Source organism: Hemibagrus wyckioides, linkage group LG08 (assembly GCF_019097595.1).
Source record: "Hemibagrus wyckioides isolate EC202008001 linkage group LG08, SWU_Hwy_1.0, whole genome shotgun sequence".
In the NCBI taxonomy this organism is placed as follows: domain Eukaryota; kingdom Metazoa; phylum Chordata; class Actinopteri; order Siluriformes; family Bagridae; genus Hemibagrus; species Hemibagrus wyckioides.
The window spans coordinates 17,202,299-17,229,258 of NC_080717.1; the positions used below are offsets into that span (position 1 = coordinate 17,202,299).

At 40.3% G+C, this 26,960-nt stretch overlaps 1 protein-coding gene across 3 annotated transcripts in view; it reads right to left on the bottom strand.

Moving 5' to 3' along the window:
• Positions 1–23,062, bottom strand: part of tenm2a (teneurin transmembrane protein 2a) — a 275,485-nt gene extending 252,423 nt beyond the window's left edge. For all 3 annotated transcript variants that reach the window (XM_058396863.1, XM_058396862.1, XM_058396861.1), the window contains exon 1: positions 22,678–23,062. In XM_058396863.1, coding sequence (XP_058252846.1) covers positions 22,678–22,711 — 34 coding nt within the window. In that variant the 5' untranslated portion in view covers positions 22,712–23,062. The remainder of the gene's footprint in view (positions 1–22,677) is intronic.
• Between the last annotated feature and the right edge of the window lie 3,898 nt (positions 23,063–26,960).

Sequence of the window (26,960 nt, forward strand, 5' to 3'; positions counted from 1 at the left end):
CATAGAGTCCTGATAAGCCTGCTACGAACAATACCGCTTAATTCTTGCCGTTTATACTGACAAGCCTGAGGAAAAATGTATCAGTCTGTTGTGTAGTAAATCACAGCACCTTGCTTCACCTGAACTGGCTACTCCTTCCCATCCTCTCAAAGTAGATTCACAAAATGTCAGGCCTTGGATAGTGCTGCTTCCCCATCAATGTCTTAATGAAAGCTTAACTACAGACCTCTGTTCCCATCCATTCTGCTAATCTAATGTTAATTTGAAATCTGATTTAATGTGTATAAAAGGATGCAACTGAACTAAGCCTGAAAAGCTTGTTTTTAGTAATAGGGATGAGAATATTACCTGGGTTTTAATTGCTATGTAGCTAATATCTAATTGCATATCCTAAACGCCAGTCAGTTCTATGATATGATTTGATCCGTGTGCAATCATCAATAACAGCCTCATGTGATAGCTTTCAAAAAAAAACAACAACCCTCTTTTCTCTTTGTTGTTGTATAAATCAATAGATTTTGTCCAAACAGTGTTGTGGTGTAGCATGCTAGGTTGTGGAGGAGAGTGCTGAGTGAATATTGCAGGAGTTTGCCGTGACTTTACTAAAGTCGACAGTCTTGTTGACCTCTCCGGCACTTACCCTGGAGGCACCATTAGTCATAGGTCAAAGATTACAATTCAAGTTTGGACTAAGAGTGGTCCCTCTCACCTCAGATGACTAGCCTGACTTAGAATAGGTTTCTCTGCCAACCCTGAGATAGACTCTAATGTAGCAGCCCTCTGGCACTTCTCAGAATACCATGTTTAAGAAAACTGCCATGAGCATGTTCGCACATTGTCAGACACTTCGGCGAAAGCCCTGGCTAAATCATTATGCAAAAAATTTCAGTGCGACTGCTAAGGAGCTATGTAAAGCCTGCTTTGGACTACTCTTCTTTAAACTAATGAAAACTGTCATATGTAATAAATTGTATCTGTAAATGCTTGGTCCTGTGGGTGTACCTGCACACTCTTGATGTCCTCAGTGCTCTTTTCTCCTTTATGAAAGCATAGTTTTTGAAATTGTCCTTGTACTAAAGCACAACCAACGACCTTACATCTACACTCAGATTAGCAATATGGAGATTTTTATTGAGTTTAACCAGTTACCAAGTCGGAATCAGAATCATTTGATATTTAGAAGAAAAGTATAAGTGCATGTATAAACCACAAAAATCACAAAACACACTTGAGCATGGAGGACACTGGGTTGGTGCTCAATACATGATTAGCTAATTATATAAATAAATACTTGAAAACATTTTCCAGCCCACATCTACAGAAAAACGTCCCCTACAACCCAAAATACGTAAACGTCAAGCAGGTTTGAATCACTTTCAGGCGATGCATCGGAGTGAGGCGGGCTCAGACCGGTTGTTTAGGTCCACAGAACACTGTAATTGCTCTGTTCTCACCTCTCCAGATGTGTATCAGTACCAGTGTTACACCGGTGTCATTGTTACGCTTTACTGGGAAATGTTGTGGACGAGCCAAGATCATGCACCCTCAAGATGGGCGCACACAATTCGGTTTGTAAAGAATGCATCAGAACCACAAAACTACACTTCGGATACGCTGTGAAGCTTATTTAAAGTCATAATTTACAAAATGTCATGACTGCAAATTCTTTGTGCAGTTGTGCAATTCTTGCATATTGAGCTGTGCTGTAATTACCTCCGCCAAAATCTGCTGTCCCCAGTGTATCATTTACACCGTTGGCCATTTGTATTCTTGATGGTGGTTTTACTGTGTTCTTATCTTCACTAGGGTTTTAACCATGTCTCGTAGGTAACCTTTGAGCAGTCCTTTTCATTCCGGTGTGACCGCTGTGTTACTGTGAATGCAACGTTACTGAGATTCTAAAATATCTCAGTGGCGCTTGCTGGATTGAGAACAGTCCACCAACCTAAAAGCTTCTGACCACTGATGAAAAGCTAGAGGATGTCTAACATGAATGTTCTAAGAATAAGAAGAATATTCTATAAGTGTTCAATTATAAAAGTCCAAGGAGGAACATATTTTTGAATAAAGTTGTTATCATTGCTTCATTCACACTGCAGCAAAATAAAACCCGTTTCCCTGCCTGTATTTGGTCACTTTGGGCTTGTGTTGCTAAAAAAACAAGCGATTAATGTGAATGCAGAGTCGCAGGGTAGATATGTGCTCCAGTAAAGTTCTTGGCTGTTCTGCAGCTTTGAAACATCTTTGTTCATTTTTCTTAGCCCTCCTAAGTGTACTGAACATTCCAACACTTCCTTTAATTAATGTATCTATCTCCCAGTCGGTGTGCATTCTAGTACTGAATAAACTGAAAGACAAACCGTATGTAGTTATTTCTTTTTGTGTTCGATACTGGGCTATAAAAGTTAACTTTCAACCACTGTGCTGCTTTTCATTTTTTCTGGATATGGATGGATGTTTGCTACTTTGCTGCATCTTGTTTCTTGCACTGATTTCAGCTCTACACAATGCTGTAAACCGTGCTGCTTAGTCTAAAACACTCGGACCAGCACCACACACATGACACACCACATGTCAGTGTCACTGGTGTTCTGAGAATGATTTATCGGCCATACAATATCGCATCAGATTATAAACTGACCTGAATTTATAACAACAGATGAGTTTAATCAGTGTAGTACATCATATGTGTGTACCCACTGGCATACACTGATGAAAGCTCAGAAAATCTGTTCATTTCTGATTACACTTTCTTTACACTGTATTTACCTGAGCTTACAGTAAACTATAATACAGTTGCTTGCTGGAAAGCTCATTCACACTGTCAGTGAAGGCCTACGGCACCTCTTCAGGCCAAGCCAATACACACAGTGCAGAGCCACACAAACACTAATGCAGCCTGGCGGGCTCCGCAGCATGAAGCCGGACACGTTGTCAGTGATTGGATCTGATCCAATCTGATGTGACGGGCTCTGGCACTGCAGCCCTCCTGTTTTTGTCTCTCATGCCCCTGACAGCTGCAGAAAAGCATGCTATCAAAGATCACAAACACACACACACAAACACACACACACACACACAGTGCAACATGCTTCCTTATTAACCTGATCTTTGGTCTGCTCAGGTTCATGTAAAACAAAAAATCACAAACAGGAGCATCCACATGTGTGGCCTGATGATGAGGTAGAACTACTGCTTAATGTTACACTTGGGTCTTATCCAGAATCTCCATTCAGAGTCCAGTTTCAGGAGCAGCTCTGTGCATATCATATTCTTCCACAGGAGGGTGTACTAATAGCAAACACATTATCAAATCAAGAGATTTCACAGCACAAATTAACAACCTGAACAGAACAGAGTCCTTACATGATCATAATATGCACGAAAAGTTAAAACATTTCTTGGCCTTGAATGATGCTTTTGAAAAGCTTCATTTTCAGCAACCTAAAATACAGCTTTCTTGTGGGTCGGAGGCCAAAACACAGAGAAATAAACAACAATGTCTTCTTCTTTCTTCTTCAAAGTACTGATGTCAGCTATTATAGGACTAGCTGAGCTATATGGATTACGTACCTAATGCTAAGGGCAGTGGCATCACGATAGCATTTAGCAGCAAGTGTATGTGTGCATTTAGACATGCATAAACAATCATTTCTGCACTCAGTGAGGTCTGATGTAATCTAAACAAGCAAAAAAACATAATTAACAGGCACACTAAGATGTTCTGAAGCAATGAATAAATAGTAGGGCTACATGAATTTTCATGTCTGGTGCCGTGACAAATCTAAATGTAATAGAATAGCATGAAAAACAACAGAATAAATAATTGTGTTTTAAGTGCACATGTACAGAAATATGTATGGTGTATTTTACATAGATCTACAAAGAAAATCTTAGTTTTGTCAACACTATATTGCCAAAGGTTTTGGGACATCTGCCTTTACATGCACATGAATGTTATATGGAGTTGGCCCGCCTTTGCAGCTTCAAATCTTCTGGGAAGGCTTACCACAAGATTTAGGAGTGTGTTTATGGGAATGTTTGACCATTCCTCTAGAAGCACATTTGTGGGGTCAGGCACTGATGCTGGACAAGAAGGTCTGGCTCCGTTCTAATTCATCCCAAAGATGTTCTCTCGGGGTTGCGGTCAGGACCAGACAAGTTCCTCCACACCAAACTCGCTCATCCATGTCTTTATGGACCTTGCTTTGTGCACTGGTGTGCAGTCATGTTGGTACAGGAAGGACTCATCCCCAAACTGGTCCCACAAAGTTGGAGCATTAATTGTCCAAAATGTCTTGGTATGCTGAAGCATTAAGAGTTCCTTTCACTGGAACTAATGGGCCAGGCCCAACCCCTGAAAAACAACACCTGAATTCATTATTTTGGAGGGGTGTCCCAAAACTTTTGGCAATATAGTGTATATTGGGTGTTTGAATTCTGTTTAAAAAAGTAGTACCAACATAGAGCCATGTATGAATCAGCCTGGCCTGATTTTAAATGCCCTCTACATATTTGAGGCTATATTATATCTGACATATTCTATATATAACCACGGCTGTGTCCAGTTTTTTAATTATAATTTTTAAAAAAAGAGGGGGAAAAAAAATCAAACCCAGCTTACCGTTAACACACGGCACTTCACTGAAAGAGCACTTTCCATGTCTTTGTGCAAAGATGTGTAAAGTGCTGATTAAAGTGTAAATGATAAATCTCAACCAAGTGGCAAGTGGCGAGGGCATGCATGTGCTGATGTATTATCATACACACACCCATTTCCTACCATTTATGATAAACACAATTATAATTCCTGGCATAATACACTGTTAAGGATGTTTACAGAGTTATAACTACATCATAAAGAAAAAAAAAAATAATGTATAGAACATAAGTAACTGTATTGTACATAAATTCACATAGATTCCCTACTGACAACTTCTTTTCTATTCACAAATCAGTTCTGCTTTACAACTCCGTAGTCTGATCAAATTCATAATGTATAGTATGTGTAATGCATTTGTGGTTTACTGAACTGTCTCCGTTTGGGAAGGATAACTGCTTTCAAATGCAAATATATTCTTCACACAGCGAAATTTATGCATATATGTCAGGAATGGTACTCTAATTCCATTTTCCTCACTTATGTAGGTTCTTTATTCAACCTGTTTGCGTTGCAGTGTAGCAATTATATGCAGAATATGCCACAGCTATCTCTCTTGTCAGCAAGCGCACGGAATCAAAAACACTTTTCACTGAGATCACTCACCAACGCTCGGCTCGCGCTGATACGATTTGACAAGGTCATTATTGAAATGTGGAGAAATATTAAATTAAATTTGCAATTACTGAACCAACACAATCATGCACAGCACCACCACCACCACCACCATCCATATGCTCAAGACTAGCATAAAGCAGTGAAAGCAAAATATGATGCTATTTCCTCTGCGTACATTTCATGCCACCTATTCATTCATTAATCTTAGGGATGAATTGATCCCAGTCAGATTAGCTTTGGATCCAGAACCTCGTCATCACGGGAATACCGGGCAGGTTGTGAGAGGCGGCAAATTGGGGATAGAAATTCTGAGAATCAAAATGATTCTGACTTTCAGATATTCTTGACACTTTGCATTCCTCAAATGGTTACTTAGGAACAGTAAGACAAGTGATGTTGCTAGGTTGAAAGAATAACCATGCACCTAAACATAGAACGGCTATTTCTATTCACTTATATAAGCAAGATGATCGAATATGCCACATAAATGCCGTGTGTTATTAGAGAAATTCACTTGCCATTTCATTCAAATATACATTTGTCTTCTATGCACTGTAATGAACTAATATTAGAGATATCAGAGTTTTGGAACAAACCCTGTCAGCTGCGAAAGTAACTTCTGTGACACCCCGTCATCTGAACGTGAAATTAACCTGAAATAGAACATTCATTATGTAATTTATTTAAAATGTCTGTAACCAGAGCCTTTTCAGAATATTTGGGGGCCCTAAGTGGCATCTTACTCAACACCCACACTATTGTTATTATTATTATTATTATTATTATTATAATTTTTTTTTTTTTTTTTTTATAATATTGTTGTTGTTGTTGTTGTTGTTATTATTATTTTATCATCTTGGGACTCCTGATGGTCCAGCAGGATCGATTCCCAAGCAGGGAGCTAACCCAGCCACTGAAGAGTTAATATCAGTCCCCCAAGCCCGGATAAAATGGGAGGGTTGCATCAGGAAGAGCATCCGGGGTAAAACCTGTACCAAATCAAAACATGTGGACCAAATGATCCACTGTGGCGACCCTGAACAGCGAGCAGGCAAAAAAACATTATTATTTTATCATCTGTACATATTATTGAATATTAAGAATAAGCAGAATGTATTTATAACCTTGGATGAAGGTAATAACAGTTTAATAAACAATACTGAATCAAAACAACTGCACAAGAATTATATACACAAGCAAGTTTGATGCTGTTCAAACTGATACTCCAAAATATTTCCTCATCGCACTGGAACATGACTATTAGTGCATTACGATGGACACCATTTAGCATAGTTAATGTGAGTGCAGGAAATTCATTTCTTCATTGTCTGTGCTCATCAGTTTTCCTGTAGTTTGTCCATTTCCATTACATCGACAAGCAAAATCAAAAAGAAAACAAAATGGACTAAATCACATTAATTGGGTTTCTCCTTTTCATTTGTCTGCCCCAGATAGATATAAACGCTTCATTATTGTTGCTTCTTCGTAATCTTCTGGCATTAGTTATCTAATTTAAAGACATAAACTCCAGTTTCTATTCTTTTCATACCAAAAGGGAGCCCCTCATGACCCCCTGATACATATTTTTTTAAGCAAATGATAGTAAAGTGAGTATTTTTGCATATCAATTTGAAAAATCATGAAGTCACCCTGAGCAGCCATGTACTACTTACAGAAAGGAACAGTGGTACCTGTAACCGGAGTAAAGGTGTCATATATAGATATTACAAACCTGATTTCAGTCAGAAAATACTAACATAAAATGCAGACTGGAAAGTGTCATGACCGTTCTGAGCGTTACAGGTGATGTTCGCAGTGACATTGTTTGAAGAGTCCTCTCAGGAAAATTGTATGCGAAAGGACGGCTAAGCGTTGCTGTCTGAGACTATTTTGAGGCACGGAGTCACAAAGTGTGAGCATTTAAATTGATGAGAGAAAGCCCATGCAGTGAGTGGGATCAAGGTAAGATTAAAGTCTGGAGGCAGAGACCAAACGGCGATTATAGTAGAGGACAAAAAAAGACAGCGGAGAAACTGGACCGGTGCTATTGCGTTGGTCTGCTGGGTAAAGAGACGAAAAAAAATGCCTGGAAGCAGCAGATCAATACAGACACTAAACTCGGTCTGGCTCATGTCTGTATATGTACTCATCTCATATCCACACATTCTGTAATGAAGAGGCCACAGACAATAAACACACAGGCCCATTCTATATGCAATGAAAATACAGAGATAGACGGGTGATCTGCTTTATAAAGCATATAGCACAGGTATTCAGCTACAAAAAAAAAAAGTTACTGTCAGCGAATATTGAAATTGATCAGCATGAAAATTCAATAGGACCCGTTCACAAATAGCCATTTTGTGCACAGCCAAGCAGCCCATGCTTTGAAAGAAGTCTAGTGGTCCATCAGTTTTAATACTATTTATACAAATCAATATATTGAACCAGCATATAGTATATTACTACTTACAGCCTCATTCCCAAACAAGCAAATTAAAATCTTGATTGAATACAATTAAGTTATGCAGATATGAGCACAGGCACACAAACACTTCAACAGCCAGTGCCTATTTATTTATTAAAATCCAGGCTATTAAACGTTTTGTTAAACAACAGGCAGTATTTGTGCACTTACACACAGCATAATATTGCACTGAAAATCCTGTAATGGAAAGCCATGTGGGGGAAGAAAAAGGGGTCTAGGGCTTTTTGGTTGCTTTTCTATAAAGATTAAAAACGAATAGCACGTCTTTACAGAGGATAGGAATATAATCACGCGTTATTTAATCTATTCAGTCCCTGACAGACTGATGCAATTGTGCAAGGCTGCAATGATACCACAGGGCTTTCGTGATGGATTAAATTACGCCTTATGATTCCGAAATGTCTAAATTTACCAATGGAATCTTAGTTAGTTAGTAAGTTTGTTAGGTAGTTGGTTAGTTTACTGCATTGAGAGATTGAAAAGGAGACATTTAACACAGGAATTCTAATAAATAGCATAGCAATATGGCCTCCCGAGCGGCCCAATACAACCCAATCGTCCAGAGATCAAGAGTTTGACTCCACAGCCGTCCATGGCTGGAAGTACAAGACAGCTAAAGCTGGTTGTGCTCTCAGGATGGGAGGGGTTGCATAAACCTCTCTCTCCTGTCAATCTCAGCCACACTAAGACTCATGGGTACGAAAACTCTTGCATGTCAAAGGGGGCGGAGACTTTCCTCCAACAGTGTTACACAGCGTGTGCACCAGTTTGAAAAGATGCGGTTGATTGGATTCACGTGTTTACAGAAAAAAGCATGTGATATCTGTCATCTGACAGGGGAGACTTGTAGACGGGAACTGACCAGAATTATTTTAGGGTGAAAATATGGGAGAAGAAATTCTTTGATATTGATAAACAAACTAAAGAGTAATTTTCGATATTTAACTTTTGCTAAATTAAACAATGTCAATCTTTACCCTGTTGCTGCATTCAGTGTAAGAGGTTTCTTAATGTGCTGCTCAAGGGAAATTTGCCTACAAATAATAAAAATTTTATGTTTATTAATTCATATACTTTTATTATTAAGTTGTACAAGGAATACTATGAATTGTAATATGGCACAAATATGGAGATTTGTCATGGAAGCATGTGGTCTAACAGTACAATTAGCTAATCAGTGATTAATGGAGAAAAGTGAAGCATTCATAATAAAAGTGAAAGTTAAAGCCATCTGGGTTTGTTTTTGCATTCAGTCATAAAAGGGTTGAGGCAGGGTGCTTCTAAGGTGATATACCTATCAGCTTGTACAGTTATCAGAAGGTGAAATTTTCATACCATTTCAACCCTAATCATAAGAGAAAGGATAATACCAGCTGAGCTGGACGACATGATAAGGAACAAAAACAAGAAAAAAACCAACAAAAAATATATTCCCATGTTGTCATTAGAGATAATAGAGGCATTAACATTCAGCAATGTTCCTCTGTGACTCTTTGAAACGCACTTTACCTTTTTTCAGCACCAAAATCAAACCGCCACATGCTTCCCGTATCAATTTTTACAGCCTGCTTAATGTGAATTTAATGATACCAATCTCCTATTTAGCATCGGTGTGTTCTGTAATGGAAGAATGGTAGTGGGAGGTCACTGCAGGATGGGGAGACAGTGACGAGAGGAGCCGGATCCTGAAAAAGGTGGAGCTACTCAAACCCAGTGCTGTAATTATTCAGCTTTCTGAGTCAGTCAGCCATGAAAGCAGCCACTAAGCAACCTAGGAGGTGATGAAGACCAGCTTTCAGCTAAACTAATGGGGATTGCTTAGGTCGCCTATACAAGGTATGGGGAGTGAAAGTGTATGCATAATGTGTATACATAATGCACATGCATTGCATAAATATGTACAATGTTTAATAATATTAGATTATTATTGTATTAATAATATTATTATAACAATGGTTAAAAATATTGCATAATAATAGATTACAATCTCTCTCTCTCTCTCTCTCAAAATTTTGTTACGATAAATTGTGATAAAATGGCATTGTGATAAAATTTTGTTACGAGAAGACAATAAGACGAAACACTTCAACAAAACGTATTTATCACAAGATGTGACAAGATTATGTTAAGAGACATTGTGATAAGACGGTGCGACAAGACAATGCAATGAGATGTTGCAACAAGGCATTACAACAAAATGCTGTGACGAGACATTGTGACAAGATGCTGCGAAGAGATGCTGTGGAGAGGCACTGTGACGAGACGCTGGGACGAGACATCGTGATGAGACACTGTGACGAGGCGCTGTGAGGGGACGTTTTCATGAGGCATTGTGACTCCTCTTCCACAGGTTATCTAAAGGCCATTATAATTCTTTAATCGGACTGCAAAGCTGCCATTGCTCCAGTGCGGTGCAATAATGAGCACAAAGCTCTGTGCTGATGTGCTCACCTTTAATACCTGATAGCATGCTAGCGGTAACTTTACCCTGAAAGTAGGTAGTCGGTTTTCGTGCTATCACATGCACTACTTCCCTTTTTCTCCATTTATTCTGCAGTGAAACCTGAAACTTTCATTTCATGTCCCCCAGTCTGTCCTCGACTAAGCACAGGCTCAGTGACCACAGTCTGGTATAGAAATGCATTAACTAGATGTATGAGTATTTGTTTGCACAAGCTCATGTACATAGAAACTGGGTGAAAGAAAGACAGACTGACAGAAAGAAGGAAGGAAGGAAGAAGGGAAGGAACGAGACACGCTCTCTTTTTACAGTGAACATTTTCAAAAGAATAAAAATATTTAGAAATATATTCTCACACAAACTCAGCTGTGAGGATGAGAAGATAAGGGGCTGTTGATTATTTTGGGAGAGAAGCACACAGTAATGTTTTCTGCTCAAGAGTAATAACGAGCGTTCTGCATCTTTGCTCCCTTCGTAATATTTTCTACCAGTGTTTGTGTGTAAGTGTTTTTATACAGGCTATTGAAAAAGAACAAATGTCAATGATACTGTGAATATTATAGTTTTATTACAGTAATAGCAGTTTGCTGGCATTCTTTTGTTTGTTTGTATGCTGATAATCTTATAATTGGCTTGGCAATACTGTAAAGAAAAGTGGTGCCAGTTGTGTTAGTAATGCCGAAAATGAAACAAATTGAGAGAGAGAGAGAGAGAGAGAGAGAGTAGGCAATGTCCTGGCAAAAAGAAGTGTAGGATGAGATGAAGCGAGTGTGAGAAACAGAGAAATCTTAGTGCGATTGAGAAACTGAAGGGAATATACTGGATGGATATCAAAGCTCTTCCCACAAGACCAACAACACAAAATAAAGAGACACTTTTCCTTTCACCTCTTTTCTGTGGGGGTGGATGACAAAATAGACAAAAAGGTGAAAGTATCTAGACTCCGTAAAACTAGGAAATACATTACTTTAATCCAAACTGATTCTGGTCTCGTTTTTTAATGCTTTTCTTTTCATGAAGTTTAAGGCTGGAGAGGCAGAGTCGTACGCTGCTAGTCCAAGCCCCCAGTCAGGCTGATGCTCTTCTCCGCTCTGTAAAACATCGCATTAAGGCTTTTAGCACCTCGAACCCACAGAGCAGATCAGGCACACCACCGCTGACTGCTGCTCTCATCAAAGTCTCTGTGTGTGCGGTACTAGACAAATCATAGTGGATAAGCTTCAGAAGCTCCATGGTAGAGAAAAGCCATTAGAGCTTCGCGGCAACACACACACACACACACACACTGAGTGTATTCAAGACAAGGATGTTTACAACAGCGAAAACCTACAGTTATTAATACGGAACTCTAGCACACTGGTATTTATACCAAATATCAAATAACAACAGACTTATGTTATACTTGAACAGCTGGGCGGGATTTATGTGTATAGACCTGACTACGCATTTCTTGACTCAACTGTCAAGACTGGACATCAGAACGGGATTAGAAAAAAGATATTCAGCCCATGATAGCCTCAGATTCTTGTTCTTGGCAGACAGGAGTAGATACTAATTATGTCTTTTGCTCTTGTAGACCATTTACTTCAGTTATGATGTCTTGTGTATCCTTTTGATGCTTTTCTGTTCACCACTGTTGCAAAGAGTGCTTCTTTGAGTTACTCCAGCATGCCTGTCAGATCAACCAGTCCGTTTCCCCTCCGCTGATCTCTCTCATAAATAAGGTGTTTCAGCCTGCAGACCCTTCCAACACAGGGTGTTTTCTGTTTTTCACACCATTCTGTGAAAATGTTAAAATCAGGAGATTAGCAGTTCCTAAAATGCTAAATGCAAAAAAAAAATCCATCTCGTACCAACCGTGCCATGATTAAAAAAGTCAATTGGATCACAATTTTTCTTCACATCTGATGTTTGATGTGAACATGAACTGAAGCTTTTGACCTTTATCTGTATGATTTTGTGCATTGCGCTGTTCCCAAATGATTGGATGATTAGTATGAAGGTGTAGGTGTGCAGGTGCTCCCGAAAAGTAGATGGTGGGAGTTCATAATTTATAACAGTAATGTCCAAAGCAACTGAATGTTCTTAAATGGCAGAAGTCAGTCACCTGACCTCAATCCAAATTGAGCGTTGCCTCTTAATGGAGGAAATTTGGTGATTTCAAACCTCAGGGGCATCGACTGTAAAGGATCTGCATCAAAGTATTAAAACTAATCTCTATATTTATAATTATTTTAGCTCACCCATCATAACTTTTGAACCTGTAATGGAACCATATAAAAATTGGACTAAAGCTGAAAGCTTGCACTTCAATCACATCTTGATTTCTTCGTTTCACACAACAATCCCAAACTGTTTTGTTGTCCCAATACTTATGGAACTGGCTGGATAAATACACAGGTTAGTTGTGTTTTTAACAATCCTCAAATAACTTTCATCTATGCCTGTGCATGTATATGTGTGTGTGTGTGTGTGTGTATATGTGTTTGTGGGGGAGGGAGGCAGAGGTTAAATTTGTACTCCTGAAGTGTTCCCAGCAGAGATTAATCATTGTGTGCTGAAATGCAGCATCACAGCCATAAATCATCAAAGCTGACCTCTCTCTCTCTCTCTCTCTCTCTCTCTCCCAAACAGGACAAACCAGACAGAGGTCTTACCTCAGTTTTGAACGTCAAGTAGTGAAGTAAACCCTTGGCTCTCCTTACATTAAATATATATATATATATATATATTCATTTTAATAGATGAATGAATCAGATTTGAAGCCCCATCTATGGTTGTTAAACAACAGCATAATTAACCCTAACCAATCACTCAACTACTTTATATCAGAGCTCATGAGATCTCACTCTGGATAGATCTTAACCTATGACCTACGGAGCAATCATTACTCACTTTGAAACAAAGAGCTGAAATCGAGCTAATATACGTAAGGGCTTAAGTCTTCCTCATGAAGTGAGTGTCGGTCTTTATTTAATTATCTTTATGAAAAGCCCCCTGATGTTATCTGATCCTGGTGTTCTATCTCAAGTGCATGGCCCTTCCTCCTCCTTTCCATCTGAACCTTCTGACACACACCAACACAAATATACCTCATTTCACGTAAGAAAAAAAATAAATAAATACTGCTACACTACTGTGACAGTTTAATATTGGCAGTCATGTACTGGCAGTCAAAATGTGTACGTCTCAGCAGAGTGGGATAAGACCAGATGTTTATGGTGTTTAGGATGCCGAGTTAAAGTGCTCCTGTCAGCTGCTAGGCAGATATGTTTAAATGTGACCACCCACTCCGCTCTCTTCTCCCGCAGAAATGACAAAAAAGCGCAAGCGTGATTGAAGGTGAAGTGCGAGGCCCTAAGCACTGCAATTACCACCGAGCCCTCTACTGAGTCTGTGCATCCTAACACAAGGGCACAGGAATAGTGGGAGGGCTAAATCACATCACTAACGCACAACTGGCTGGCGGAAATAAAGGGTGGAGAAAACGGCAGAAATGGACTCAATGTCATTACACACATGTGAATTTGTTGTAGCAGTACCTGATAAAATGCTTCCTGCATACAGTATATGGTGAGATTGTTAAAAGAAGAAATAGCTTCATTTCTACAAATTTTTAAATGATATTTTTAAAAAATATTAATTTCAGGGACACCAATCATCATGAAAACATCGTATCATGTGGCAGCAGCACAATGCATAAAAACATTCAGATATACATTCAGGCATAACATTATGACCACCTACCTAATATTGTGTTGGTCTCTGTTTTGCTGCCAAAACAGCCCTGACCCATCATGCAATGTGTATTCGGACATCTTTCTATCAGAACCAGCATTAACTTCTTCAGCAATTTGAGCAACAGTAGCTCGTCTGTTGGATCGGATCACACGGGCCAGCCTTCGCGCATCAATGAGCCTTGGCCATTCATGACCCTGTCGCCGGTTCACCACTGTTCCTTCCTTGGAACACTTTTGATAGATACTGACCACTGCAGACCGGGAACACCCCACAAGAGCTGCAGTTTTGGAGATGCTCTGATCCAGTCGTCTAACCATCACAATTTGGCCCTTGTCAAACTCGCTCAAATCCTTACACTTGCCCATTTTTCCTGCTTCTAACACATCAACTTTGAGGACAAAATGTTCACTTGCTGCCTAATATATCCCACCCACTAACAGGTGCCATGATGAGGAGATAATCAGTCTTATTCACTTCACCTCTCAGTGCTCATAATTTTATGCCTGATCGGTGTAAGTTAAGAGTTTCGGTTAAGGTTTGCATGAAACATCAGAATGGGGAACGCCTGTTGTTGCCAGACAAAATCTGATGATCTTCTGGTAACTTCAAGAATGGCAGTTTCTACAATTTTTACAGAATGGCGCAAAAACAAAAACAAAAACAATCTACTTAGCAGCAGGTCTGCAGACTATGGTAATACAAATAACCCCTCTTTACAAACCATAAAGAACAGAACACACAAACATGTCAAACCTTAGGAAGGATGGACTACAACAGAATGCGACTACACTGTCACTACTGTGCACGGCTGTGACGAATCAAAAGATGCAGTGGACACAGACTCACTACACCGGACAGATTGGAAAAAAGACCAGGCAACATTTTTTCAATCTTCAACCATCCGCTATAGCCTCGGATTCCTGTTCTTGGCTCACAGGAACGTGGTTTTCTGCTGCTACACAAGACTTCCATCAAATTATCTTAAATAAGCAAGAATTTCCAGTGAAAATATTTTAATAAGGCTAATATAGCAAATGAACAAATCAGAGTTGCAGCTGCTTTGCAACATATGGATAAAAAAACTGAAATAATCCAGGTCTCACAACTAAGAAGTAGTCTAAAGTCTAAGAAGTTATACTAAAAATAAAGGCGTTGAAGTAGGAAAAAAAAACATAGATCTGCAGATTTATCTTTGTTCAGCCCCCGATAAAGAAGAGAGCTAAGCCACAGCTCCTCACTATCTGCTCAAATGATGTTCGGTTATAAGCAGTTTGAGGCAGCTGAAAGAGCATTCAAAGTGCCACCTCAAGACCTATTTATCTATCAGTCAGATTCTGCTATGAATATGTTTTTGTATGACTTCACAAAGGTGGCTTTTTCCACTGGGAGGGGTAATAAGGGAGCTGGAGTCCTACTTCAACAAGGCAGACTTTGGATCTGATTAAAATCCAAACCTCAAGAAACTTCTGACATCCATGAAGCAGTTAGAGCAGTTTACAATCATCTGATAGTCCGTATTTGCAGGTTATATTGACTAAACCGTTGCAAAAAAGCCCAGAAACTCTCTGTGCAGGCTACTTGATGCCCATAAGATGTAACTCAGTATACAGCTATAGCCATCTGGGATTGGGGGAGTGGGACGTTCTGGTAACCAATGACTGTTCGGTTGTGTCTCTCTGATTCAGGGTGAATATAGACTTCTGGGCCAGAGCCAGCCTGGCATTGAGTTTAGCCTCACCATAAGACTCCATCAATCAGGTACTGCCTCCTTTCTTGCTCTAAATACACACACATAAACACAGAAACACACTCGCACACACAGTGCTCAGATCTGAAAGGTCAGCGCAATCGCCTGGCTCCTCCAATCAGCATGAGGGCCTGTTTAAGCCAAGTGCTCCCTTGTGGTATGCTGTTCTCCATTATATCACACTGCAATATAGGTCTGTCTCTGCTCTGAAACGCTGGCCAGGTGAGTGCCTGATGGAGCTCTGAGGTACTTAATGGGGGGAAAATGCGGAGAAAGCTGCCCGTGTAGAGTAGGATTACACAGATCTTAGGGCTAAACCATGCAGGCCTGTGCTTTCACACCTTCACTGAGTTAATGAGAATTAATGTATTATGTTAATGCATGTTGTTGGGAATTTGTGTATTATAGCTGTGTTGACGTGCAATGATTTCGGTAGGAACTGGCGGGGGCTTTAACTTTTTTTTGTCGTGATGAGATTAATATGCTTGAGAAGGCGATAGTGCTGTGAAGGAGCTTTATCTTTTCAAATAAATTAGTAAGCAAACAGCTGAACTATTTCCAAATGATTAGATCGACAGGGATTGATAAACACTACATTAGCTTAAGATGTTCATTTTTCTTGTGGGTTGCTGGTTTTCTATCATGTCAACATGATGGGTTAAGATCTGATTGTATATTAATTTGTAACATAGCTGACAACACTGTTAAAGTAGAGAAGATCTGAAAAGCCAAAAACATGTGCTTTCACCATGCCTGATACTCACTACCCCGTTTGCACATAGCTACTGGTCTAAACATACACGAACATTTGAGGATTTTAGAAGTCTTAGGGTGGTTTTCAAAAGCATTCTGAAGAAACGTAAACCAGGTTTTACTTTCTCTCTGTCGTTCACACATGCACACACTCACTGATATATAAACACCTCAGCATTTCGTGAACTGCCACAATGTGCATTTGAGGAAAGAGAGGTGATACATTGGAGTTGGCAGCCTTTGGCAACCAAGTCCACAGCACTGACCGACACACACACACACACACACACACACACGCGTGCAGAAAAACAAATTGCCTTGCACGTTCACCATCTATTATTTTGTTTCAACACCTCCCCTCCCCTTCTCTAACCTACAAACAACACACCAAGAGCCTTACACTCCCCAGCTATCATATCTCCCCGTTCTCCTTCACACACAGCTGGTGTGGCTGAAGGACGCAGGGGCTTGAGCGGGAGCAGGATATTGATGCAGCTGTTCTGCGTGCTGCAAATGGGCTCGTGCTCCAGAAGCTACAGCTATACAGTACAGCAGGGCCGTACACGCCAGCCTGAATTTTGCCTAACAATGATAATTTGTTGAATGGAGTCAGGCTTCTGTGACACTAATGAAGATTGATGGCTTTTATGTGCACTTACAGACGCTGGAGGGGTGTGTATAAATGCGCACTGCGGGCTAACCCAGATCCTGTGTTCTTTGTGTGAGGAGGTAGAGACAACTGCCTCTCTCTCGCTCGCTCTCTCTCTCTCTCTCTCTCTCTCACTCTCTCTCACGTGCACGTATATATTTGCAGGCGTACACTTACTCCATGTGCAATACTGAATGTCTGCCAGTTGCCTTGAAAACAGTGTGATGCATGACATAAAGCTGTGCAATATAAGAAAGAGAAAAATGATTGATTTCTGACAAGCTTTGATGAAATGGATTGCTGAAATGGATCAGGCGAGACCCCTGTGGTACACAGCTTTATGGAAAAAACGACAATTTAGAATAAATTTCCTGATATGAGCGCTTAATCATATTAGCTTTTACACAAAGACGTTCAAACTCATTAAACTTCCCAACTCCACACATGTCATGTTAGCATACACTTTCTGTGTCAGTGAGTTTCTGCTGTATTTCCATAACGGGTCATTTTTGAAATAATAGCAAAGTGACAGATTTGTTTCAGCTTTTATTTACTTTATCAGATTTTAAGTGGGATAAAAGTTTACATATACTTTATTAGAATTTGGTGGCATTATCTTTTATTAACTCAAACTTAGGCTCTATATAATACATTGTTGTAATTTTTGCTCATTCCTCAGGACATACACTATATTGCCAAAAGTATTCGCTCACCCATCCAAATAATCAGAATCAGGTGTTCCAATCAATTCCATGGCCACAGGTGTATAAAATCAAGCACCTAGGCATGCAGACTGTTTTTACAAACATTTGTGAAAGAATGGGTCGCTCTCAGGAGCTTCCAGCGTGGAGCTTCATGGAATGGGTTTCCATGGCCGAGCAGCTGCATCCAAGCCATACATCACCAAGTGCAATGCAAAGTGTCGGATGCAGTGGTGTAAAGCACGCCGCCACTGGACTCTAGAGCAGTGGAGACGCGTTCTCTGGAGTGACGAATCGCACTTCTCAATCTGGCAATCTGATGGACGAGTCTGGGTTTGGCGGTTGCCAGGAGAACGGTACTTGTCTGACTGCATTGTGCCAAGTGTAAAGTTTGGTGGAGGGGGGATTATGGTGTGGGGTTGTTTTTCAGGAGCTGGGCTTGGCCCCTTAGTTCCAGTGAAAGGAACTCTGAATGCTTCAGCATACCAAGACATTTTGGACAATTCCATGCTCCCAACTTTGTGGGAACAGTTTGGAGCTGGCCCCTTCCTCTTCCAACATGACTGTGCACCAGTGCACAAAGCAAGGTCCATAAAGACATGGATGACAGAGTCTGGTGTGGATGAACTTGACTGGCCTGCACAGAGTCCTGACCTCAACCCGAAAGAACACCTTTGGGATGAATTAGAGCGGAGACTGAGAGCCAGGCCTTCTCGTCCAACATCAGTGTGTGACCTCACAAATGCGCTTCTGGAAGAATGGTCAAAAATTCCCATAAACACACTCCTAAACCTTGTGGACAGCCTTCCCAGAAGAGTTGAAGCTGTTATAGCTGCAAAGGGTGGACCGACGTCATATTGAACCCTATGGATTAGGAATGGGATGTCACTTAAGTTCATATGCGAGTCAAGGCAGGTGAGCGAATACTTTTGGCAATATAGTGTATCTGGTGTAACACAGTCAGGTGTGTGTGTGTGGGTCTCCTTGCTCGGACAGGCTTTTTTTAGTTCATTCAATAAATTTAATATGGGATCCAGGTCAGGACTTTGTTATGGCCGCTGCAATACTTTCACTTAAGCCATTTTGCTTAAAGGTATGCTTAGGATCATTGCCCTGATTAAAGACCAAACATTCTGGCTGATGTTTTATTGTGTGGCTTCAGCATTTAGATAAAGATAAACTTCCCTCCTTGTGATGGAATATATTTTCTGAAGTGCATCAGTTCTTACAACACGATATGCTCCCACTGCTATACTAATCCCCCCCCCCATTTTTCTCTATATATAGCACTGATCATTATGGCCAAATACTTGATTTCTTGTTTCATCTGACCAGAGAACACTTTTCTAAACGGCTAGGTTTTAGTCCTGGAACTCACTTGCAAACTGCAGCTGTTTTATTTGCCTGTCTTTCCTGCACAAGATCCTTTCAGGCCATGGCAATGTAGAACTCCCTTACTGGTGGATATACTGTACATACATCCTCATTAGTTTTTTGGGATTCAATTGAACCTTTCAGGTTGGAGTTTCTTCATCTCTGGTATTAATTTGTGAACAGTTAATTTGTGATCATTCCTGAACAGACTGAGTGGTTCCAGGATTTTTAGATTTACATACAGTTCTGTGTACAAGCCTCCTGGTGGTCCAGCAGCAGGATCCCGTGCTCTCGTTGCCGTGGCTCAGGTTTGATTCCCAGGCAGGGTGCTAACCCAGCTACTGAAGAGTTAACGCTCAGTGCCGGTTCCAAGCCCGGATTAAATGGGAGGGGTGCATCAGAAGGGCATCCGGTGTAAAACCTATGCCAAATCGAAATGTGTGGACTACATGATCTGCTGTGGCGACCCCAAAACAGGGAGCAGCTGAAAGAACAACAACAACAAAATACAGTTCTGTGTACAGATGTTCATGGTCCCTTCAATTATTTGGAAATTGGTCAAAGATTTGGTGCGTAAATACAGCCACATGTGAACTCATATTCATAACAATTGGGCAATCAGAAGCTGCTAAAATGTATTACAGTAATTTCTGGAATCTTCCAAATTGTTTAGAGAGAGATGGTCAGCTTTGTGCATGTAAACTTTTGACCCACTGGAATTCTGTTATAGTAAATTAAACCTGAAATAAATCTGACTGTAATTTTTTTTTAAATGAGTTGCAGTCTTTAGCCTTGGTGTATGTACACTTCTGGGCTCATATATAACATGAGTAATGTTGATGGCAGTTCATGTAAGGACTGCTTCTTCTCATGTTTGAAGATCCCTTAGAGAAACATTGTGTTAGAGAGGCAGAGATGCCCATGAGACATTGTATGAGCTTAAGGGGCTTAGGGCCACACACATGCACAGTGAGGCCAGCTTGCTCTTCTAGGCTGGTTGGAGCCATGAAGTGCCAGCTGGGCTAGGCTGAGGGATTGTATGTGACATGCACGACTGTCCAGCACTAAATCTCCTCTGCTGTTAGGGCTGAGGTACCGTGCATGTGTGGTCATGTGAGTTATCCAAGTTGGAGAGTGTCCAAATCCACCACCTCAAGCAGTTTTCTCACAGACGTATGCATACCTGCTGACAGCAGGCCAAGAAGCAGGTCGGGTAGGTGTCAATAGGATTGTAGGCTTATCTGTGAAATCTTCAGACTATCACAGTGTGCCTGCCCGTTTATACGGCTATTTGTGTGCTAGAATTGGTAATGAGGAAAAGACATGTTGCTGATCCTATTGAAGCTTTTTTCCACTTATTTATTTGCCTGTTTCCATCATCATGGAAATTAGCTCTAACTGAAGAGTGCATTGTGAGCTGGTGCATGAGCGAGGGATCGGAAATCTATGGTGGGATAAAAGTGTGTGGCCCAGCAGGGAACCGTCTCTCTTCATCGGTCGTCCTTTCTCCAGCTTGAGCCATCGCCTCATCTGTGAGTGACAGTTTGCACACGCCGTTCATGTCAATAAACGGCCCGGTCTTCTGCAGATTTACCAAAGCATAGCGCATGTTTTACACACACATGAAAGAAACTTTGAGAGGGAGTGACCTGGGCAGACAGAAAAAAAAAAAAGCTTTGCAGCCATCAAAATCAGGGAAGAGCATAGACAGAAACATAAAGGATGTGACGGAGGTGAGTTTTCTCCATCACTATGAAAAATTCCATGACAATAGTCATATACTTTAATGGCTAGCGAAATAGTAAACTTCCTACACTCTAACTGAGGAGAGCAAATTATTGGTTCTTTAAGAGCAACACACTGCTGCTATTGCTGAACTGATTCAAAGCCAAAGAAATGTGAGCAATTGATTATTTTCTGTCAGCATTCTGCCCGATCTCAGTCTTTCCTGATATGAGTTTCTGCTGGAATTTTGATTCATTGATACATTGGCAGTGATCAAAAAATGAATCATTAAAAAAAATAAATCAGCGCAGGGTATATAGTAATCACATACTATAGTGAAAAACTGTATGCTTACTACATATTAGGCAGTGGTTTTTTTAATATCATTGTTGTAATACTGTATACATATTAAGTTCATTCCATCCTGTATAACAAGCAGGATCCCAAATCTACTTAGATGATGCACACATACTTTGTAAGCAGTTATACACACACGTGAGTATTTTTAACAATTGAGGTAATTAAGAACATCTGTGAACCATGATTAATGGATTAAAGATCTTGCTGTTACTAATGACTTTGTATAAGGGTAGAACTTGTTCTACAGTATTTACAGTAACATAAATATTGTTTCATAAATATTGTTGTTATTCTGCATATATTTCATAACTCTGACCTTCTACTGCAGGTCCAAGGGTTTAAAGCCATGCAGTATCTTCACTATTGGTTGAGGTCGAGAATCTCCTTGAGCTACTTCTCCAGTCCTGTCACTAATACTACAGCCTTGATCGGCATTTTCTCTAGTTCCTCTCTGTCACCGCTATGTCTCTGGCTTCTCAGTGTCCATCCTTTGCATGATACCTGTCCCTTGGTAGAGCCGCTTCTCTCATGTGCTCATTATTTATTATTACTCCGTCTGCTCGGTATCTGTTTCTTGTTTATTTGTCTTGTGTCACAGAATATTTTCCTGATCCTCTACTACTCAAACTTGGATAACGTTACTGTCCAGCCATGTAGAGACTACATATAGGAAATATACAGTAGGTACATTAGAGAGAACTGGGTCGAAAAATGAGCCGTGTGAGAGACAATGAGATAAACAGGCAGAAGAGAGAGAGAAAGGGAGAGAGAGCAAGAGAGATGACGGTGTCAGCATGTCGCCCTGAGCGTGTTTGCCCTCTCGCCGTTGGTAAATTGATATGTTTGTTATGATTATTGGAAGCCGCTGCAGGAACAAGGCTAAACGCGCGCGCCGTTACTCCTGTACATAGTGACCGAGTGCGCCTGCAAGTTCCCGGGATAAACTGGAGCTAATGGGAGACCTGGGGGGGAACACAGCAGGGAGAAACGATATAAACCAAACGAGAGCACGCCGAAATGCACATCCCTATTAAAGCATACCTCTCACACTGGTCTACTGTACGCATTTACTCAACACCTCCTGACCACAGAGAAACCGTCGTAACGCTAATTGGCGTCATGTTCGGCCATGTCACTGACAAGTGCTTCTTATAGGCTGCAGTCTGGACGGCACGCTGGGCTAGACTGAATCAAATAATATAAGACTCCCTAACTAACCGAATAACAAGAGTCATTAAATCATATTTTGTTTCAGACAAATAAATGTGCGCCCTGTGAAGTACAGATACAAACGGGACACGTTTCTGTCATAAACGCGCGCGCGCGCGCACACGCACCGAAGCCTTACCAAGCTGCAGGGTTTATACCAACCAGTACACCAGAAAACCATTAACTCTTACCTGTACAGGAGACCGGAGGTTCTTTACAGGGCATTCATTTCCCGGAGGAAACTTTTTCTGTCCCTCGGGGAACGCCTCTCCGTACACAGAATCGATCTGTGGCTACTTTTCTTCTCTGCTCACAACAAATTTCAGCGCGTGCTTCAGATGCGCTCGCGAAAGCAAACGCGCGCGCCGGTGAACTGCGGAAATATAAAGCGACCGCGAAGTGTGAGGGACTGGGGTCCCGGTTTAAAGAGTCATACGTGTCTAAGAAGCTTGTATTAAAGCTAACTGTGTCTAAAGGCTAGCTGTCTGTTTGTGGGAATAAAACCCAAAACAGGGAGAGCGTCGGAATGAGCGCGATGTCTGCTCCCCGAGCGGCGTGAGGTGACGGAGACTGGAAGCTACCACTGGCAGCGCGGGAAATTGGCCACAGCAGGTTGCGCGCGTGCGTGCGTGTGCCGTGTGTGCACGGGCGTGTCTATTCGACTCATCTTCTTACGATTATGTATCGGACCTTGAACCTGGGAAATTGCGCGCGCACACTCATACACATATATATATATATATATATATATATATATATATATATATATATATATATATATATATATATATATACACACACACACGCACATACACACACACACACACACACACACACTCATACACACATATATATATATATATATATATATATATATATATATATATATATATATATACACACACGCACATACACACACACACACACACACATATATATATATATTTAGAGAGAGAGAGAGATTTAAAACGTAAAGATTAAAGAATATTTACAAATATATATATTCAATATATTTGTAAAAATTCTCTCCAATGTCCTTATTTAAATATTACAAACACTTACAACTGAATGATATTGACCATGTTAAGTGTTTTGAAAAATGGAAAAATGTCGTATTCTTCATGTCTTATCTCTTCTACTGAAGCTTGTTTTGTTTTGTTTTTTTGTTTGTTTGTTTTATTTTAGTGTAAATGTAAATGCATACAGTTGTGGAGTGCACACTGGCACTGAAACTAAAAAGGAGATATTACACATACGAAGAAACTCTAAAAAGATGTAAAGATTCTACTTTCCATCTGGTTGTTGTCAGTTATATAATTAGTAATGAAAATTAGTACATTCGATCAGAAATGCATGTAAGCTAGACACATTTTAACTGATGCTCTCAGACTTTATTAGGAACACCGTGCACATATTTATACGTGCAATTATCTAAATCAATCATGTAGCTGCAGTGCAGTGTAAACAATTGTGGTGATACAGGCCGACAGCTTCAAGTTATGTTCACATCAACCATCTGAATGGTGAACAACGTGATCTCAATGATTGACCATGGCATGATTGTTGGTGCCAGACAGGCTGTTTTGAAACAACAGTCTCTAGAGTTTACTTAGAATGGTTCAGTAAAGAAAAATATCCAGTGAGCAGCAGTGATGTGGGCAGAAATGCCTTGGTGATGAGAAAGGACAACAGAAAGCCAACAGTTCCCCAGATAACAACTCTATACGATTGTGATAAAAAATAAAGCATGTAAGAATGCCCAACACAAAACATTGGGGTAGATGGGCTACAACAGTAGAAGACCACATCAGGTTCCATTTCTTTCAGCCAGAAACAGAAAGCTGACACTGCAGTAAGCATAGGCTCACTAAAACTGGACAGTTGGACTGGAAAACATAGCATGGTCTAAAGAATCTTGATTTCTGCTGAGATACACAGATGGTAGGGTCAGGATTTGGTACTAACAGCATGACATGAATCCTTGGACCCAACCTGCCTTGTGTCAACAGTTCAGGCTGGTAGGGGTAGTGTAATAGGGGGTGGAATGTTTTTGGCACACTTGGGCCTATTAAAACCAATCAATCTTTGCTTGAAGCCACAGTCTATTCAAGTGTTTTTTCTGACCATGTGCATCCATTCCTGGCCACAATTTACCAACCTTCTTATGGCTACATCCACCTTGATAATGCACCATGTCATAAAGCAAAAGTCACCTCACAATGGACTCATAACAATGAGTTTAATCTTCAGTGGCCTTTCCAGTCACTGGTTCTGAACTCAGTAGAACCACTTTGGGATGTAGTACAACAGAAGATTTACAGATTGAAAGTGCACCTGAAAAATCTACAGGAACTGCGTGATGCAATCATGTCAGAATCACATAAGAATGTTTCCTACATCTTGTGGAATCTTTGCCATGAAGAATTGAAGCAGCAGAGGCCCAACTCAGTATTAGTATAGTGTTCCTCTGAGTGTATGTACATATACACCGATCAGCCATAACATTATGAGCACTGACAAGTGAAGTGAATAAGACTGATTATCTCCTCATCTCCACTGTTAGTGGGTGGGATATATTAGACAGCAAGTGAACATTTTGTCCTCAAAGTTGATGTGTTAGAAGCAGAAAAATGGGCAAGCGTAAAGATTTGAGCGAGTTTGACAAGGGCCAAATTGTGATGGCTAGACAACTGGATCAGAGCATCTCCAAAACTGCAGCTCTTGTGGGGGGTTCCCGGTCTGCAGTGGTCAGTATCTATCAAAAGTGCGTCAAGGAAGGAACAGTGGTGAACCGGCGACAGGGTCATGGGCAGCCAAGGCTCATTGATGCACGTGGGGAGTGAAGGCTGGCCCGTGTGATCCAACAGACGAGCTACTGTTGCTCAAATTGCTGAAGAAGTTAATGCTGGTTCTGATAGAAAGGTGTCCGAATACACAGTGCATGACGGGTCAGGGCTGTTTTGGCAGCAAAAGGGGGGCCAACACAATATTAGGCAGGTAGTTATAATGTTATGCCTGGTCGGTGTACATGTACAACTGCTAGACCCGCCTGATTTTTTAACAGATAATTAATTGTGATGAATGTAAAATATAATATGCTAATTAAGACCAGAAATACACTGAAAAAGTAGAGTACAAACTTTTCCTTTTCTTGCCCTCAAGGGTAGCCTACATCCCTGGACCTTTAGTGTGTATTTGTGACATGGTAATGTTGTTGCACTTTACCTTTAGAAGTTTTTCAATTTTACAAAGTTTACCTTCAAGGTACATAATTGGAACACAAGGACGTGAACTTTTAGTTGGATTTCAGAGTAATACACTAATTAGTTGTAGGTTAACTTTAATTAGTTTTAGAGTACACTAAATGTTTATTTCCCAGAAAAAAAATACTCACTAAACCTAGTCGAGGCTACCTCATTTAAGAGTCTAGTGACAAGGAAGGTACAGTGTAGTGCCCTTGTTCTGAGAGTGCATGATGTTCCATGCATTGTAATATCTCTGCAGTTTCTATGAAACTTAATCAAAGGATGTGCCCAACATGGTCTGCAAACTGCCACTGTGGTCTATTTTTAAATGATAAACTCTATGCCACAAAGGGCTACCAGCCATGGGAGAAATTTTAGGGTCATTCCAAAATAAAAAGATGAAAAGCGTTTACTTTGAAGGTTCTTCAAAAGTCTTGTTTTAGAAGGAAACTATTGACCGGCACTTTTTTACCCAAACCATTTTCATGCTTATGAAGCTGAAAAGAAATAAAACAAAAAATGGCCATAGCAACAGGTAGGCAAGTTACGGTTTATACAAGAAGTCCATGTAAGAAATATTATTCAATCATCTTTGGTAACATCTTTATCCTTGCGAGGGTCAAGAAGGACCCAGAACATTCATCATTGGAACACAGGGTGCGAGGTGTGATTGCACCCTTGATTGTATTAATGTACATTTAATAATAAATTGTAAATAATATGAATACTGCAAGGTGAAATTATGGATGGGATTACTTTTACAAGAGTTTTAAAAGGTGTGTGTACTTTTACAGTTTGAAAGCAGTTGAGGCAGCTTGGTGAGGCAACTTGGTGTTAAGGGATCAGATCTCTTCCCTATTTTTAATTTTCTATTGGATATTTTATCATAACACCATAACTCGTGCACTGATTTGCCACTGTGTATTTACAAAGTCAGGCCAAGTGAACACCAGCTCTTAAATATAACTGGTGGCAGACAGGTGAAATGTTTGTAGCTTAGTCAATTTGTTCATTGTTAAATTGCAGTACCTGTTTTTTTTGTTTACATAAGTGTCTGATTGCATTAAAATAAACACCGGCCTTTAAAAAGTGCTTTCTAAATGGCCTTTAATTTGAACCCCTACAGAGGTGACCCTGCAGAATCCCCACTGTGAAGGGTGGACGATGATCACTTCAGAGTAGTTCATAGCTGGCATTGTTTGAACACTAACTCAATGCATTGTGGGACA